Source organism: Mobula birostris, chromosome 7, assembly GCF_030028105.1.
Source record: "Mobula birostris isolate sMobBir1 chromosome 7, sMobBir1.hap1, whole genome shotgun sequence".
Taxonomy (NCBI): Eukaryota; Metazoa; Chordata; class Chondrichthyes; order Myliobatiformes; family Myliobatidae; genus Mobula; species Mobula birostris.
The window spans coordinates 71,480,200-71,492,946 of NC_092376.1; the positions used below are offsets into that span (position 1 = coordinate 71,480,200).

The following is a 12,747-nucleotide window of genomic DNA, read 5'->3' on the forward strand; positions in this document are numbered from 1 at the left end:
TATAAAGCCTCAGCAGTTTGTTAGGAAAGATTTTCCCTTGAGGAAACCATGTTGACTACAGCATATTTATCATGTGCCTCCAAGAACCCTGAGACGACCTCACCCTTAACAATTGAGTCCAACATCTTCCCAATCACTGAGGTCAGACTAACTGGCCTATAGTTTCCTTTCTTCTGCCTCTCTCCCTTCTTGAAGAGTGAAGTGACATTTGCAATTTTCCAGTCTTCCAGAACTATTCCAGAACATAGTGATTCTTGAAAGATCATTTTCTAATGCCTCCATAATCTCTTCAGCCTCCTCCTTCAGAACCCTGGGCTGTACATCATCGGGTCCAGGTGACTTATCTACCTTCAGACCTTTCGGTTTCCCAAGAACCTTCACCCTAGTTATGGTAACCACACACTTCATGACCCCCGACACCTGGAACTTCCACCATCCTGCTGGTGTCTTCCAGAGTGAAGTATTTTAGTGAGCGTTGTGGGCAAAACGTCTTAACTGACCCTGCAAAATTTGCATAGGTAGCTGCCTATTGAAGAGGAACTAATTGTTTTCTCACTTAGTTGAAATGTTCCAATTTATACAGTTTCCTACTTTTCACTGTGACATTTCAAAGAAACTCAGGCCACCACTATGCAGCTATCGAACATTATCTGTATTTGAGAAACCAAAACTGAATATCAAAACACAACTTGAGATGAGAAAAGTGAACTGTGTCATCCAAGCCATTGCTTTGTGGCTGTTGCGTGGAAATCCAGGAATTTTACTCTTTCTCTGGGATCTTTGGCATGGGAATTCATTTGACTTTCCATAAAACAGCCTTGATTAAGTACAGAGAAAAGTATGGCATTAAGAGATAGCAAGCAGCAAAGCACCTCCATTTGTGTCACTGTGTTTCTATACAATGTCCGAAAGGCCATTTGATATAAAATGGGAAAGAAACTAACCAATTATGAATAGGAGACAGAAAAAACGGCACAGTCAAAAGAAAACATTTAAAGAGGTTTTAAAGCCATAGAATAGGAAAACAGGGATACTTGGCCAAGGCAAAACTGATTAAATATGACAAGAACATGCAACCTCTTAGTGGATGGCAAAGTGACGACAGAGCTGGCCAAGGAGAGTGAAGGCACAAGTTTGTGTTTAGAACTGGGCAGTTTTATTCTGTAACAAATTATGGTTATACACAATCTCATTTGTAAACTGTGTTCCAAAAATGCCATCCAACATTAATATCACTGCAGATCGAGAGCACAGAAATGTGACAAATATCATCGTTCTTGCAGATAGAATTATGGCAATTTTAATATGATAGTTGTGATTTTGCTACTTTATTTAAAACTATCATGCAAAATAAACAGGAATCTTTAAATTATTCTAAAAATGTGTACATACAAACCAATTCAAAGATAATTATTTTGAATATTGATTGTTAAAATACACTTACCATATGTCTTGTGGAAGGTTTAATGTAATACTGCCCTGGATACTATCACCAAAGTGCAGGTATCCAAGGGTTGCGAGCGAAACGTACAAAGCTGTGACGATGCCCATACCAATGTTTAATGCTTGTGGAAATTGTTTTCTTTGCTTCATTTTATTTTCTAAAGGAAGAACCTATTCATAAAAAATAGTAAAAGCTATTTACGAATAATTTTTGTCAACAAAAATGAATTAATAACAAAATGAGTAAAATTTAGCAAGCATATTGTGAATACAGAAGCAATTTATGAAAAGAACAGGTTATTTTCAGCATTTTTCCAGTACTGTTTCCAGTAGTTTGCCAACTACTTCTGCACAGTAGGCATGACTGAGCTCTCTACGACTTGCCACAAGAATTCCCCATTCCACTCAGGATCGATTTCTCTTTGAATCTTTACTTCGGACAACCTACTACACATGCTCAAACCACATGACATTCCCTTTCTATAATGTGTTTTGTAGCATACATTTTGAATTCAAGAAACTTCAAAGCTTCGTGATTTTTCAGAAGATTCCATCTGGAAAGAACAGTTAATGACGCAGCACTGAGCATTCAGAGTCTTGCGTTGAGTGATGGGGGGGGTGCAGGAGGGGAGTGGGGGTGGGGGGGTGAAGAAAGAATAGCTGTGTGTAAATGATCTCCCTCACATCTATTCCAACAGAGTTAAATGTCTCCATTCTATGAAGTTAAAAGTTTGCAAAAAATGAAAAATATGGTATAATGTCAAGTTTTTCAAACTTTTAAAAATAACCGTTTTTTTTTGCTGTTAGAATACAAGAGCCCTATTAGAAAAGCAATGTTTCATTGGTCCAACTGTTCTGATTTTTGCACAGAATCTCAACAGACTGAACTCTTTTCAACTGGTTTTGGTACTTCTGGATACAGCCTTCAGAAGAGTAAAAGGGAAGAAAAAATGTCTGGTCAGAGAAGGAAGTTAAAGCAAGATTTTTTTAATACAGAAATTAGCACAGATGATGTAATAAACTACACCCATGTTCTTTTAAAAAAAATTTAGTACATGGAATGCTTATTGAAATGGGGAATGTGTGAATATTTGGGAAGCAAGCAAACCTATGATAACGGAAAAGAGGGAAAAAAAGAGCAGGCTATTCTAGACTGGGTTTTGAGCAATGAGGAAGGGTTAATTAGCAATCTTGTCGTGAGAGGCCCCTTGGGTAAGAGTGACCATAATATGGTGGAATTCTTCATTAAGATGGAGAGTGACATAGTTAATTCAGAAACAAAGGTTCTGAACTTAAAGAGGGGTAACTTTGAAGGTATGAGACGTGAATTAGCTAAGATAGACTGGCAAATGACACTTAAAGGATTGACGGTGGATACGCAGTGGCAAGCATTTAAAGGTTGCATGGATGAACTGCAACAAATGTTCATCCCAGTTTGGCAAAAGAATAAATCAAGGAAGGTAGTGCACCCGTGGCTGACAAGAGAAATTAGGGATAGTATCAATTCCAAAGAAGCAGCATACAAATTAGCCAGAGAAAATGGCTCACCTGAGGACTGGGAGAAATTCAGAGTTCAGCAGAGGAGGACAAAGGGCTTAATTAGGAAAGGGAAAAAAGATTATGAGAGAAAACTGGCAGGCAACATAAAAACGGACTGTAAAAGCTTTTATAGGTATGTAAAAAGGAAAAGACTGGTAAAGACAAATGTAGGTCCCCTGCAGGCAGAAACAGGTGAGTTGATTATGGGGAGCAAGGACATGGCAGACCAATTGAATAATTACTTTGGTTCTGTCTTCACTAAGGAGGACATAAATAATCTTCCAGAAATAGTAGGGGACAGAGGGTCCGGTGAGATGGAGGAACTGAGCGAAATACATGTTAGTAGGGAAGTGGTGTTAGGTAAATTGAAGGGATTGAAGGCAGATAAATCCCCAGGGCCAGATGGTCTGCATCCCAGGGTGCTTAAGGAAGTAGCCCAAGAAATAGTGGATGCATTAGTGATAATTTTTCAAAACTCGTTAGATTCTGGACTAGTTCCTGAGGATTGGAGGGTGGCTAATGTAACTCCCCTTTTTAAAAAAGGAGGGAGAGAGAAACCGGGGAATTATAGACCGGTTAGCCTAACGTCGGTGGTGGGGAAACTGCTGGAGTCAGTTATCAAGGATGTGATAACAGCACATTTGGAAAGTGGTGAAATGATCGGACAAAGTCAGCATGAATTTGTGAAAGGAAAATCATGTCTGACGAATCTCACAGAATTTTTTGAGGATGTAACTAGTAGAGTGGATAGGGGAGAACCTGTGGATGTGGTATATTTGGATTTTCAGAAGGCTTTTGACAAGGTCCCACACAGGAGATTAGTGTGCAAACTTAAAGCACACGGTATTGGGGGTAAGGTATTGGTGTGGGTGGAGAGTTGGTTAGCAGACAGGAAGCAAAGAGTGGGAATAAACGGGACCTTTTCAGAATGGCAGGCGGTGACTAGTGGGGTACCGCAAGGCTCAGTGCTGGGACCCCAGTTGTTTACGATATATATTAATGACTTGGATGAGGGAATTAAATGCAGCATCCCCAAGTTTGCAGATGACACGAAGCTGGGTGGCAGTGTTAGCTGTGAGGAGGATGCTAAGAGGATGCAGGGTGACTTGGATAGGTTGGGTGAGTGGGCAAATTCATGGCAGATGCAATTTAATGTGGATAAATGTGAAGTTATCCACTTTGGTGGCAAAAATAGGAAAACAGATTATTATCTGAATGGTGGCTGATTAGGAAAAGGGGAGGTGCAACGACACCTGGGTGTCATTATACACCAGTCATTGAAAGTGGGCATGCAGGTACAGCAGGCGGTGAAAAAGGCGAATGGTATGCTGGCATTTATAGCGAGAGGATTCGAGTACAGGAGCAGGGAGGTACTACTGCAGTTGTACAAGGCCTTGGTGAGACCGCACCTGGAGTATTGTGTGCAGTTTTGGCCCCCTAATCTGAGAAAAGACATCCTTGCCAAAGAGGGAGTACAGAGAAGGTTCACCAGATTGATTCCTGGGATGGCAGGACTTTCATATGAAGAAAGAATGGATGAACTGGGCTTGTACTCGTTGGAATTTAGAAGATTGAGGGGGGATCTGATTGAGACGTATAAGATCCTTAAGGGATTGGACAGGCTAGATGTAGGAAGATTGTTCCCGATGTTGGGGAAGTCCAGAACAAGGGGTCACAGTTTGAGGATAGAGGGGAAGCCTTTTAGGACCGAGATTAGGAAAAACTTCTTCACACTGAGAGTGGTGAATCTGTGGAATTCTCTGCCACAGGAAACAGTTGAGGCCAGTTCATTGGCTATATTTAAGAGGGAGTTAGATATGGCCCTTGTGGCTACGGGGGTCAGGGGGTATGGAGGGAAGGCTGGGGCGGTGTTCTGAGTTGGATGATCAGCCATGATCATAATAAATGGCGGTGCAGGCTCGAAGGGCCGAATGGCCTACTCCTGCACCTATTTTCTATGTTTCTATATTGGAATAGGAATGGGAAGCCGAATTAAAATGGATGGCCACTACGAGATCCCGCTTGTCTGGCAGATGGAGTGTAGATGCTCGGCAAAGCGGTCTCCCAACCTACGTCAGGTCTCGCCGATTTACAGGAGGCCACACCAGGAGCACTGAACACAGTACATGACCCCAGCAGACTCACAGGTGAAGTGCCGCCTCGTCTGGAAGGACTGTTTCGGGCTGAATAGTAGTGAGGGAGAAGGTGTAGGGGCAGAAGCACTTGTTCTGCTTGCAAGGATAAGTGCCAGGAGGGAGATCAGTGGGGAGGGATGAATGGACAACGGAGTCACGTAGGGAGCAATTCCTATGGAAAGCAGAAAGTGGGGGGAGAAGAGGGAAAGATTTGATGGGTGGTGGGATCCAGTTGGAGATGGCGGAAGTTTCCAAGAATTATGTGCTGGATGCAGAGGCTGGTGGGGTGGTAGGTGAGGTCAAGATGAACCCTATCCCTGGTAGCGTGGCGGGAGAATGGGGGTAAAAGCAGACGTGCGTGAAATGGAAGAAACGTGGTTTAGGGCAGCATCAGTGGTAGAGGAACACCCGTTTCTTTGAAAAAGGAGGACATCTCCTTCATTATAAAATGAAAAGCCTCATCCTGAGAGCAGATGTGGTGCACACAGAGGAATTGAGAGAAGGGGATGGCATTTTACAATTAGCAGGGTAGGTTAAGGTATAGTCCAGATAGCTGTGAGAGTCCGTGGGTTTATAATAGACATCCGTGGATAGGCTGTCTCCGGAGAGACAGCGAGATCGAGACAGGGAAGGGAAGTGTCGGAAATGGACCAAGTGAATTTGAGGGCCAAGTGGAAGCTGGAGGCAAAGTGGATGAAATCAACAAGTTCAGCACAGGTGCAGGAAGCAGCACCAACGCAGTCAGCGATGTAGCATAGGAAAAGTGTGGAATGGTCACCAGTCTAGGCTTGGAACATAGGCTGTTCCATGTAGCCAACAAAAAGGCAGGCATAGCTGGGAACCATGCGAGTGCCCATGGCTACCCTTTTCGCTTGAAGGGACCCAAAGGATAAATTATTTAGAGTGAGGACAAGTTCTGCTAGGCAGAGGAGAATGGTGGTGGAGGGGAACTGGTTGGGTCTGGTGTCCGGAAAGACACAGAGAGCTTTGAGGCCTTCCTAGTGGGGGATAGAGGTGCATAGTGACTGGACATTCATAGTAAAAATATGATGGGGGCCAGGGAACCTGAAATCCTTGAAAAGATCAAGAGCGTGTGAGGTGTCACAGATGTAGGTGGGAAGGGACTGAACTGGGGGGATAAAACAGAGTCAAGGTATGCAGATATGAGGTCAGTAGGGCAGGAACAAGCTGAAACAATGGGTCTACCTGGACAAGCAGGTTTGTAGATTTTGGGTAGGAGGTAGAAACAGGAGGTGCAGAAACTACGAGGTTGCTGGCAGTAGATAGGAGATCCCCAGTCAGTAAAGTTGGTGATGGTGTGGGAGACAACGGCCTGGTGTTTAAATTGACTTGGGAACACAGAGGTTCTTCCAATGAAATCCTTTTGCATCCAGCAATGAAACCACAGATTACGTGATGCAAATACTTAAAACAACACTGAAGCTCGATGGCAGATGCATTCAGAAGTGCTGAACCCATAAAATTAAAGAATGGTTTGGATTTCACCACAGCAGAGCAGAACAGAACAGTCCAGCAAACTGGACTCGCAAAAGTACCTCATGATAATTGGCAACGTACCCGCCATGGCACATTGCAGTGGCTTTACAGAGCAACTTACAAAGCAAATTAGAAAGACCAATGCAAAACCAGTAGATGCAGTGAACATGCCTACCCCTGGGTGTGTTGAGAAGTCAATCAGCAAGCTGGGAACTTGACGTTTCGGACCAACACCCTTCAGCAGGACTGGAGGAAAAGAGCTGAGGAGCAGATTTGAAAGGTGGGGGGGGGAGAGGGAGAGAGGAACACCAGGTGATAGGTGAAACTTGGAGGGGAAGGGATGAAACAAAGAGCTAGGAAGTTGATTGGTGAAAGAGACAGAAATCCATGGAAGACAGTCAAAAGGGGGGAGTGGGAGGAGCACCAGAGGGAGGCAATCGGAGGGAAAGGAGATAACACGAGAGAGGGACAAGGGGATGGGAAATAGTGAAGCGGAAGGGATGGAGGCATTACTGGAAGCTTGAGAAATCAATGTTCATGCCATCAGATTAGAGACTACCTAAGTAGAATAAAAGATGTTGGTCCTCCAACCTAAGTGTGGCCTTATCCTGACAGTGGAGCAGGTCATGGATGGGCATATTGGAATGGGAATGAGAAGTGGAATTAAAATGGGTGGCCACTGGGAGATCCCACTTGTTCTGGCAGTCAGAGGGTAGATGCTCGGCGAAGCGGTCTCCCAATCTATGTCGGGTCTCACTGATATACAAGAGGCACACCGGGAGCACAAGCCAGACAACTTAACTTTTTAATTAAATAACAGACGGATTGAGGAAGTGTTTACATTAAGGTTATTTCAACTAGAAGGGTCAAAGAAAATTAGAGGCTGGTAATCACTCAAAGAAGCAGATTTAATTTGCCTTTTTAAGTCATTCTTCACTTCACAGGGAAGAGTGGATTTGTGGAACAGGTTTACCTTGCCTTCGACAGACAACGGGTACAACATAAATCTGCCTAAATATCTCCAATAGCCTATAGGTATCTGACAGTAACTTTGCAGGTACTTGAGCCATTTTTTTTAACACTCTTCCATGTTTCCAGGCACACAAGACAATTGTATAACCATTCTGCTGTTCACATCACAACTTGCATCAAATCCTGATCACCTATCAACTTTTTGGCATGGTATTGCCACTAGTGAAAGCACCTCATTATGATTTTTAAACCCCTTCATAGCCTGACTGCTCCCATCCATTTCAACACAGGACTAGTCATCTTAGTCGCACATTCAGCATATCTGATTTTTTTTTATATATATATATATACACACACACAAAGACATGCAAAGCCAATACTCATGAACAAAGCAACCACCTGGAAAATGGCTACTGAAACACAAACTTCAACAATTTTATAACTTAAAATTGTCTTTTATTTCTGTGTGTAATAAGCCTCTGCAAGATCCAAATAATTCCACATCAAGATTTGATTTGCATAGATTTTTTTTGCTTATTTCCCAGCTGAATACGAGAACTTATGCAATATGGAATCCAATAAACTTAGATAAAATTAATTGTCTCAAGGTCAGTTACTAAAATCTTGGTGACTGACTTTGCATCCTCCCTTGAGGGTTCATTCCAATTATCAGTAATTTGTCACAAGCTGGAGTAAAGCATCTTTACTTGTTATTTAACCTTGTCCCTGTAGAAGACAGCTATCCTCCTCAAGTGAGTTTATATTTTTAAAAGTTTGCAGATCAATCCATGATATTGATGTTGCTGTGCAGAATGTTATGAAAAATGTACATGGGAATGCATAATAATTATCCAATTTATCAAAGCTCATTCCAATCAGCCAGAATTGAAAAGGTCCATAATAACTACTCAAGTATGTAATGGTGAAACTCACAAAGAAAATGAGAACACGACATAAACATGGTAGTAATCAAAATTGTAATACTGATAGAAAATTGGCCAAGGGAAAAGTTTAGTTTTATATGATTTATAGATTAGATGTGACAAGGATATTTGAGTCTGCTGAGTCTGTGCTGAGTTCCCAACAGTGAGTCAACAGGATGTGGAGTCAGTTCAGCACTGAGGGGTGTAAAGCCAGCCAAGGAACCAAATGGCTGCGAGGCAACAAATGCTCTTGAACCTGGTGGTGTGGGACCCGAGACTCCTGAACCTCCTACCCAAAGGTAATAGTAAGAGAGGGAGACAGATCAAACGCAAACAGACAGGATGGGGCTCAGGAGGGGGATCTTGGCTGGCATGAAGAAGTGGTGCTGAATGCTAGTTTGTTTTCAGCTCTCATACCTCGACACTTTAATTTAACTTGGAGTCCACCTCAGAGCTGGCCGACCTTCGTCCACCTCTCTAGGTGCCCACACTTGCATTCCGTGAATCAAGTTATTCCGTGAATCAAGTTCGCTGAATCCTTCAGATCGGGAGGAAAAAAAAAAAAAAAAATCCCTAGTCATTTTTTAGATGTTAGAAAAGTAAATTTCATAAAGGGAAATTACAGGCTGCCGATTGCAGCGATCATAACTCAGAACAAGTAGATCTAGTAGTTTTGTGAGCTGTCTGCAAAACATCACCAGTGCCAATCTTGGCACTGAATCAGATGCATCAGCATTATATTGAAGCTTACACAACACCCAAACCAGAATGTCCATTCCCCTGGTAGACTCAACCACAAGCTGCTCTAAAAACCCATCTTGTAAGCATGCTACAAATTCCCTCTCTTAGGATCCAGCACCAACCTGATTTTCCCCAATATACCTACATATTGAAATCCCCCAACACTATTTTAACATTGCCCTTTGGACATGCATTTTTTAATGTCCAGTTGTAATTTGTATCCCACATCCTGGCTACTGTTTGGAGGCCTGTATGGAACTCCCATCAGGGTCTTTTTATCCTTGTAGTTTCTTAACTCTACCCGCAAGGATTCTACATCTTCCAATCCTATGTCACCTCTTTCTAAAGATGTGATTTCATTTTTTTTTTAAACCAACCACCCCACCCCCTCCACCTACCTCCCTGTCCTATTGATACAATATGTATTTTTGCATGTTAAACACCGAACTGTGATTTTCTTTCAGCCATGACTCAGTGATACGTCATACCTACTAATCTTTAACTGTGCTACAACATCATTTACCTTACTCTGTATACTGTGTGCATTCAAATATAACACCTTCAGTCCTGGATTTAACGCCCTTTTCAATTTTGCCCCCTATGTTACAGTGCAATTCACGCCACTGCCCTATCACCTGCTTATCCTTTCACAATGCATCTCTTCGTATTCCAGCTACCCCATCCTCTGCCCAGTCACTCTGGTTTCCATTCCCCCTCCCCAACAGCAAACCTGCCCCAAGGATATGGGTCCTCTTCGGGTTTAGGTGTAACTCATTCCTTTCATACAAGTCATACCTTGCGCTGAAGGTATCCCGATGATCCAGAAATCTGAAACCCTTACCCCCTGCACCAATTCCTTAGCCACGCATTCACCTGCCAAATCATCCTATTCTTACCCTCACTGACACGTGGTACAGGCAGTAATCCAGAGGTTACTATCCTTGCAGTCTTTCTTCTCAGCTTTCTTCTTAACTCCCTATATTCTCTCTTCAGAACATCACTCCTATATCAGTGGTACCAATAAGTACCATGACTTCTAGCTGCTCACCCTCCACCTTTAGAATGCTATGGACCCGATCCAAAACATCCCTGATCCTGGCACCTAGGAAGCAGCATAGCATCCACATGTCTCTTTCATATCCACAGAATTTCCTGTCTGGTTTATCATTACTGCAATCCTTTTCTTCTCCCTTTCCCTTCTGAGCCACAGAGCCAGACTGTGCCAGAGACCTGCTCGCTGCAGCTTTCCCCAGTAGGTCACACTCCCCAGTAGTATTTAAAGGAGTGTACTTGTTATTGAGGGGAATGACAACTGAGGTACTCTGCACTTTCCCTCTCAGGAGAGTCACCCAGCTACTTGCCTCAAACAATTTAGGGATGACTACCTCCCTGTGTCTCCTATCACCTCCTCATTCTGCCTTTGAGCCCAAGGTCATCCAGCTGCAGCTCCAGTCCCTAACATGGTTTGATAGGAGCTGCAGCTGTATGCACCTTGTACAGATGCAGTTATCAAGGAGACTGGAGGTTGCTGACCCTGGACCCATTCTCGCTGCACAAGCTATGCAGAAGGAAGCTCATCAGAAACATACCTACAGCATTTACCTCTTCCTGCCCAAGCCTTTTAAGCCAATGCCTGAAACTAACCATTAACACTGGCCCATCCACACAATAGCCGCTCCAATTAAATCTAACTTTTTAAACTGGACTTTGCCACATGCCTAATAGATCATTATGACAGAGTCTGCCAAAAAGTCCCAAAAGGCTCCGAGTTCTTTTTTAATCTCCCCCCTCCTCACCATCAAATGTCTGTTCATGATGACTGCAATCCATTGTAAAACTGTTGCCCACTTTACATCCACTTAAGGTTGAGCCTTGGCTTAACGTTGATTCAAATAAGTCAACATTTCCATTAATGCATTCACGCAGATGCAGATTTTGGCCAAGGTCTACGGATGTGGCACTTCACGTCAATCAATGTACTTCTGCCTCAGAGCCAGGCACTCCACACTTGGCTACAGCTGATAATTATGTCCAGAATACAATTCTCCCCCTTTGATGGACTATCTTGTAGCAGTTCTTGTGAACAGTGAATTTGTGCATTCAAATTATGAAATTCAGCATATTTAAAAATAATATACAAATACAGTATTGCACATGTATATTGTTAGGGTGCCCAAGACTTTGCAAAGTACTGTCTATTTTGCTATCTTTCAAGTTAGCAAAAATACACTTAATACTAAGCTAATACAAAGCCAAGTACTCTTGTTTCCCCAACCACCTTCCTATTTTAACAAATATCCACTCAGTACTGTGCAAAGGTCATTATATATAATATATAAAAATAAAGACTTTTATACAGTACTGTATAAGATGTTGTCCTTATTCAAAATCTATGCATGTACACTTTTCAACAACAATCCTCAAACAATCAACAGGAAACATGAACCAAACTTGGTTTCTTCATACCCATGTATCAGTGAGGTCAATTCTAACTCCTGTCCCATTTGAAATCAACTAATTCAGCTTGAACAGAGAACTAAACTTGGACATTTTAAAATCTGTGTTCCCCTATTACTTGGTAAAGTCACCAAGAGAATCAGTATGGAAGACTCTGCCTTAGTTCATACAATTGCTGTCATCACTAGGAATGTTGTCAGATACATTTTGTCAGGGATATCAATTTTCAAAGCCAACAAGAAAATCCTGCAACACTAAATGCTTATTATAGGTCAAAGGTCTTGAAAAGTCTCACACTGCAAATACTACAATTCAAAATAAACCATATAATTTCTTTACCATACTATAACTGAAAATGATCCTTATATAGGTCAAAATAATCACCTGAAACATGTTTTTGCACAATATTCACATAAACCAATTAAATAGAACTGCTCACTGTTATATCAATGATTCCACTTCTATTGATTTTGGATGTGTACTTTAATGCAGTTTGTTTTGAAGTGAAAGCATTGAGAGTGATACAAAATTATATGACTAACAATGCAACCCATACTATTTTCACAGGGTGTACTAAAATTACAGCTAGGCTCACAGCACATCATTCCAAATTGAGGATGACGCTACCCATACCAAAGATCGCCGGATAAGGGCGAAGTCAACTTTCATAATATATATCCACAAAGAATTGATTTAAACATGAATCAAAAGGTGAGAGTATTACTGGTGAAGCACATACTTGTTACCCATTTTTAATTATGCCTGAAGTAAGTTGCTTGAAAATCTGAAGTCTCCGGGAGATTTATACTTTGTCAGGAAATTATGACAAACCAAGTAGGAGATTATTATAAGGCTGTAAGACACAGGAGCAAATTAGGCCATTTGATCCATCAAGCATGCTCTGCCATTTGATTATAAGATCGTAAGATATAGGAAAAGTAGGCTATTCGGCCCATCCAGTCTGCTCCACCATTCAATCATGGGCTGATCCAATTCTTCCAGTCATCCCCACTCTGCTGCCTTCACCCCATACCCTTTGA

At 42.1% G+C, this 12,747-nt stretch overlaps 1 protein-coding gene across 3 annotated transcripts in view; it reads right to left on the reverse strand.

Annotated features, from left to right (window-relative positions):
- slc36a4 (solute carrier family 36 member 4) overlaps positions 1-12,747 on the reverse strand; it is a 270,519-nt gene that overhangs the window by 217,525 nt on the left and 40,247 nt on the right. For all 3 annotated transcript variants that reach the window (XM_072263375.1, XM_072263376.1, XM_072263378.1), the window contains exon 9: positions 1,445-1,614. In XM_072263375.1, the coding sequence (XP_072119476.1) occupies positions 1,445-1,614 (170 nt within the window). The remainder of the gene's footprint in view (positions 1-1,444; positions 1,615-12,747) is intronic.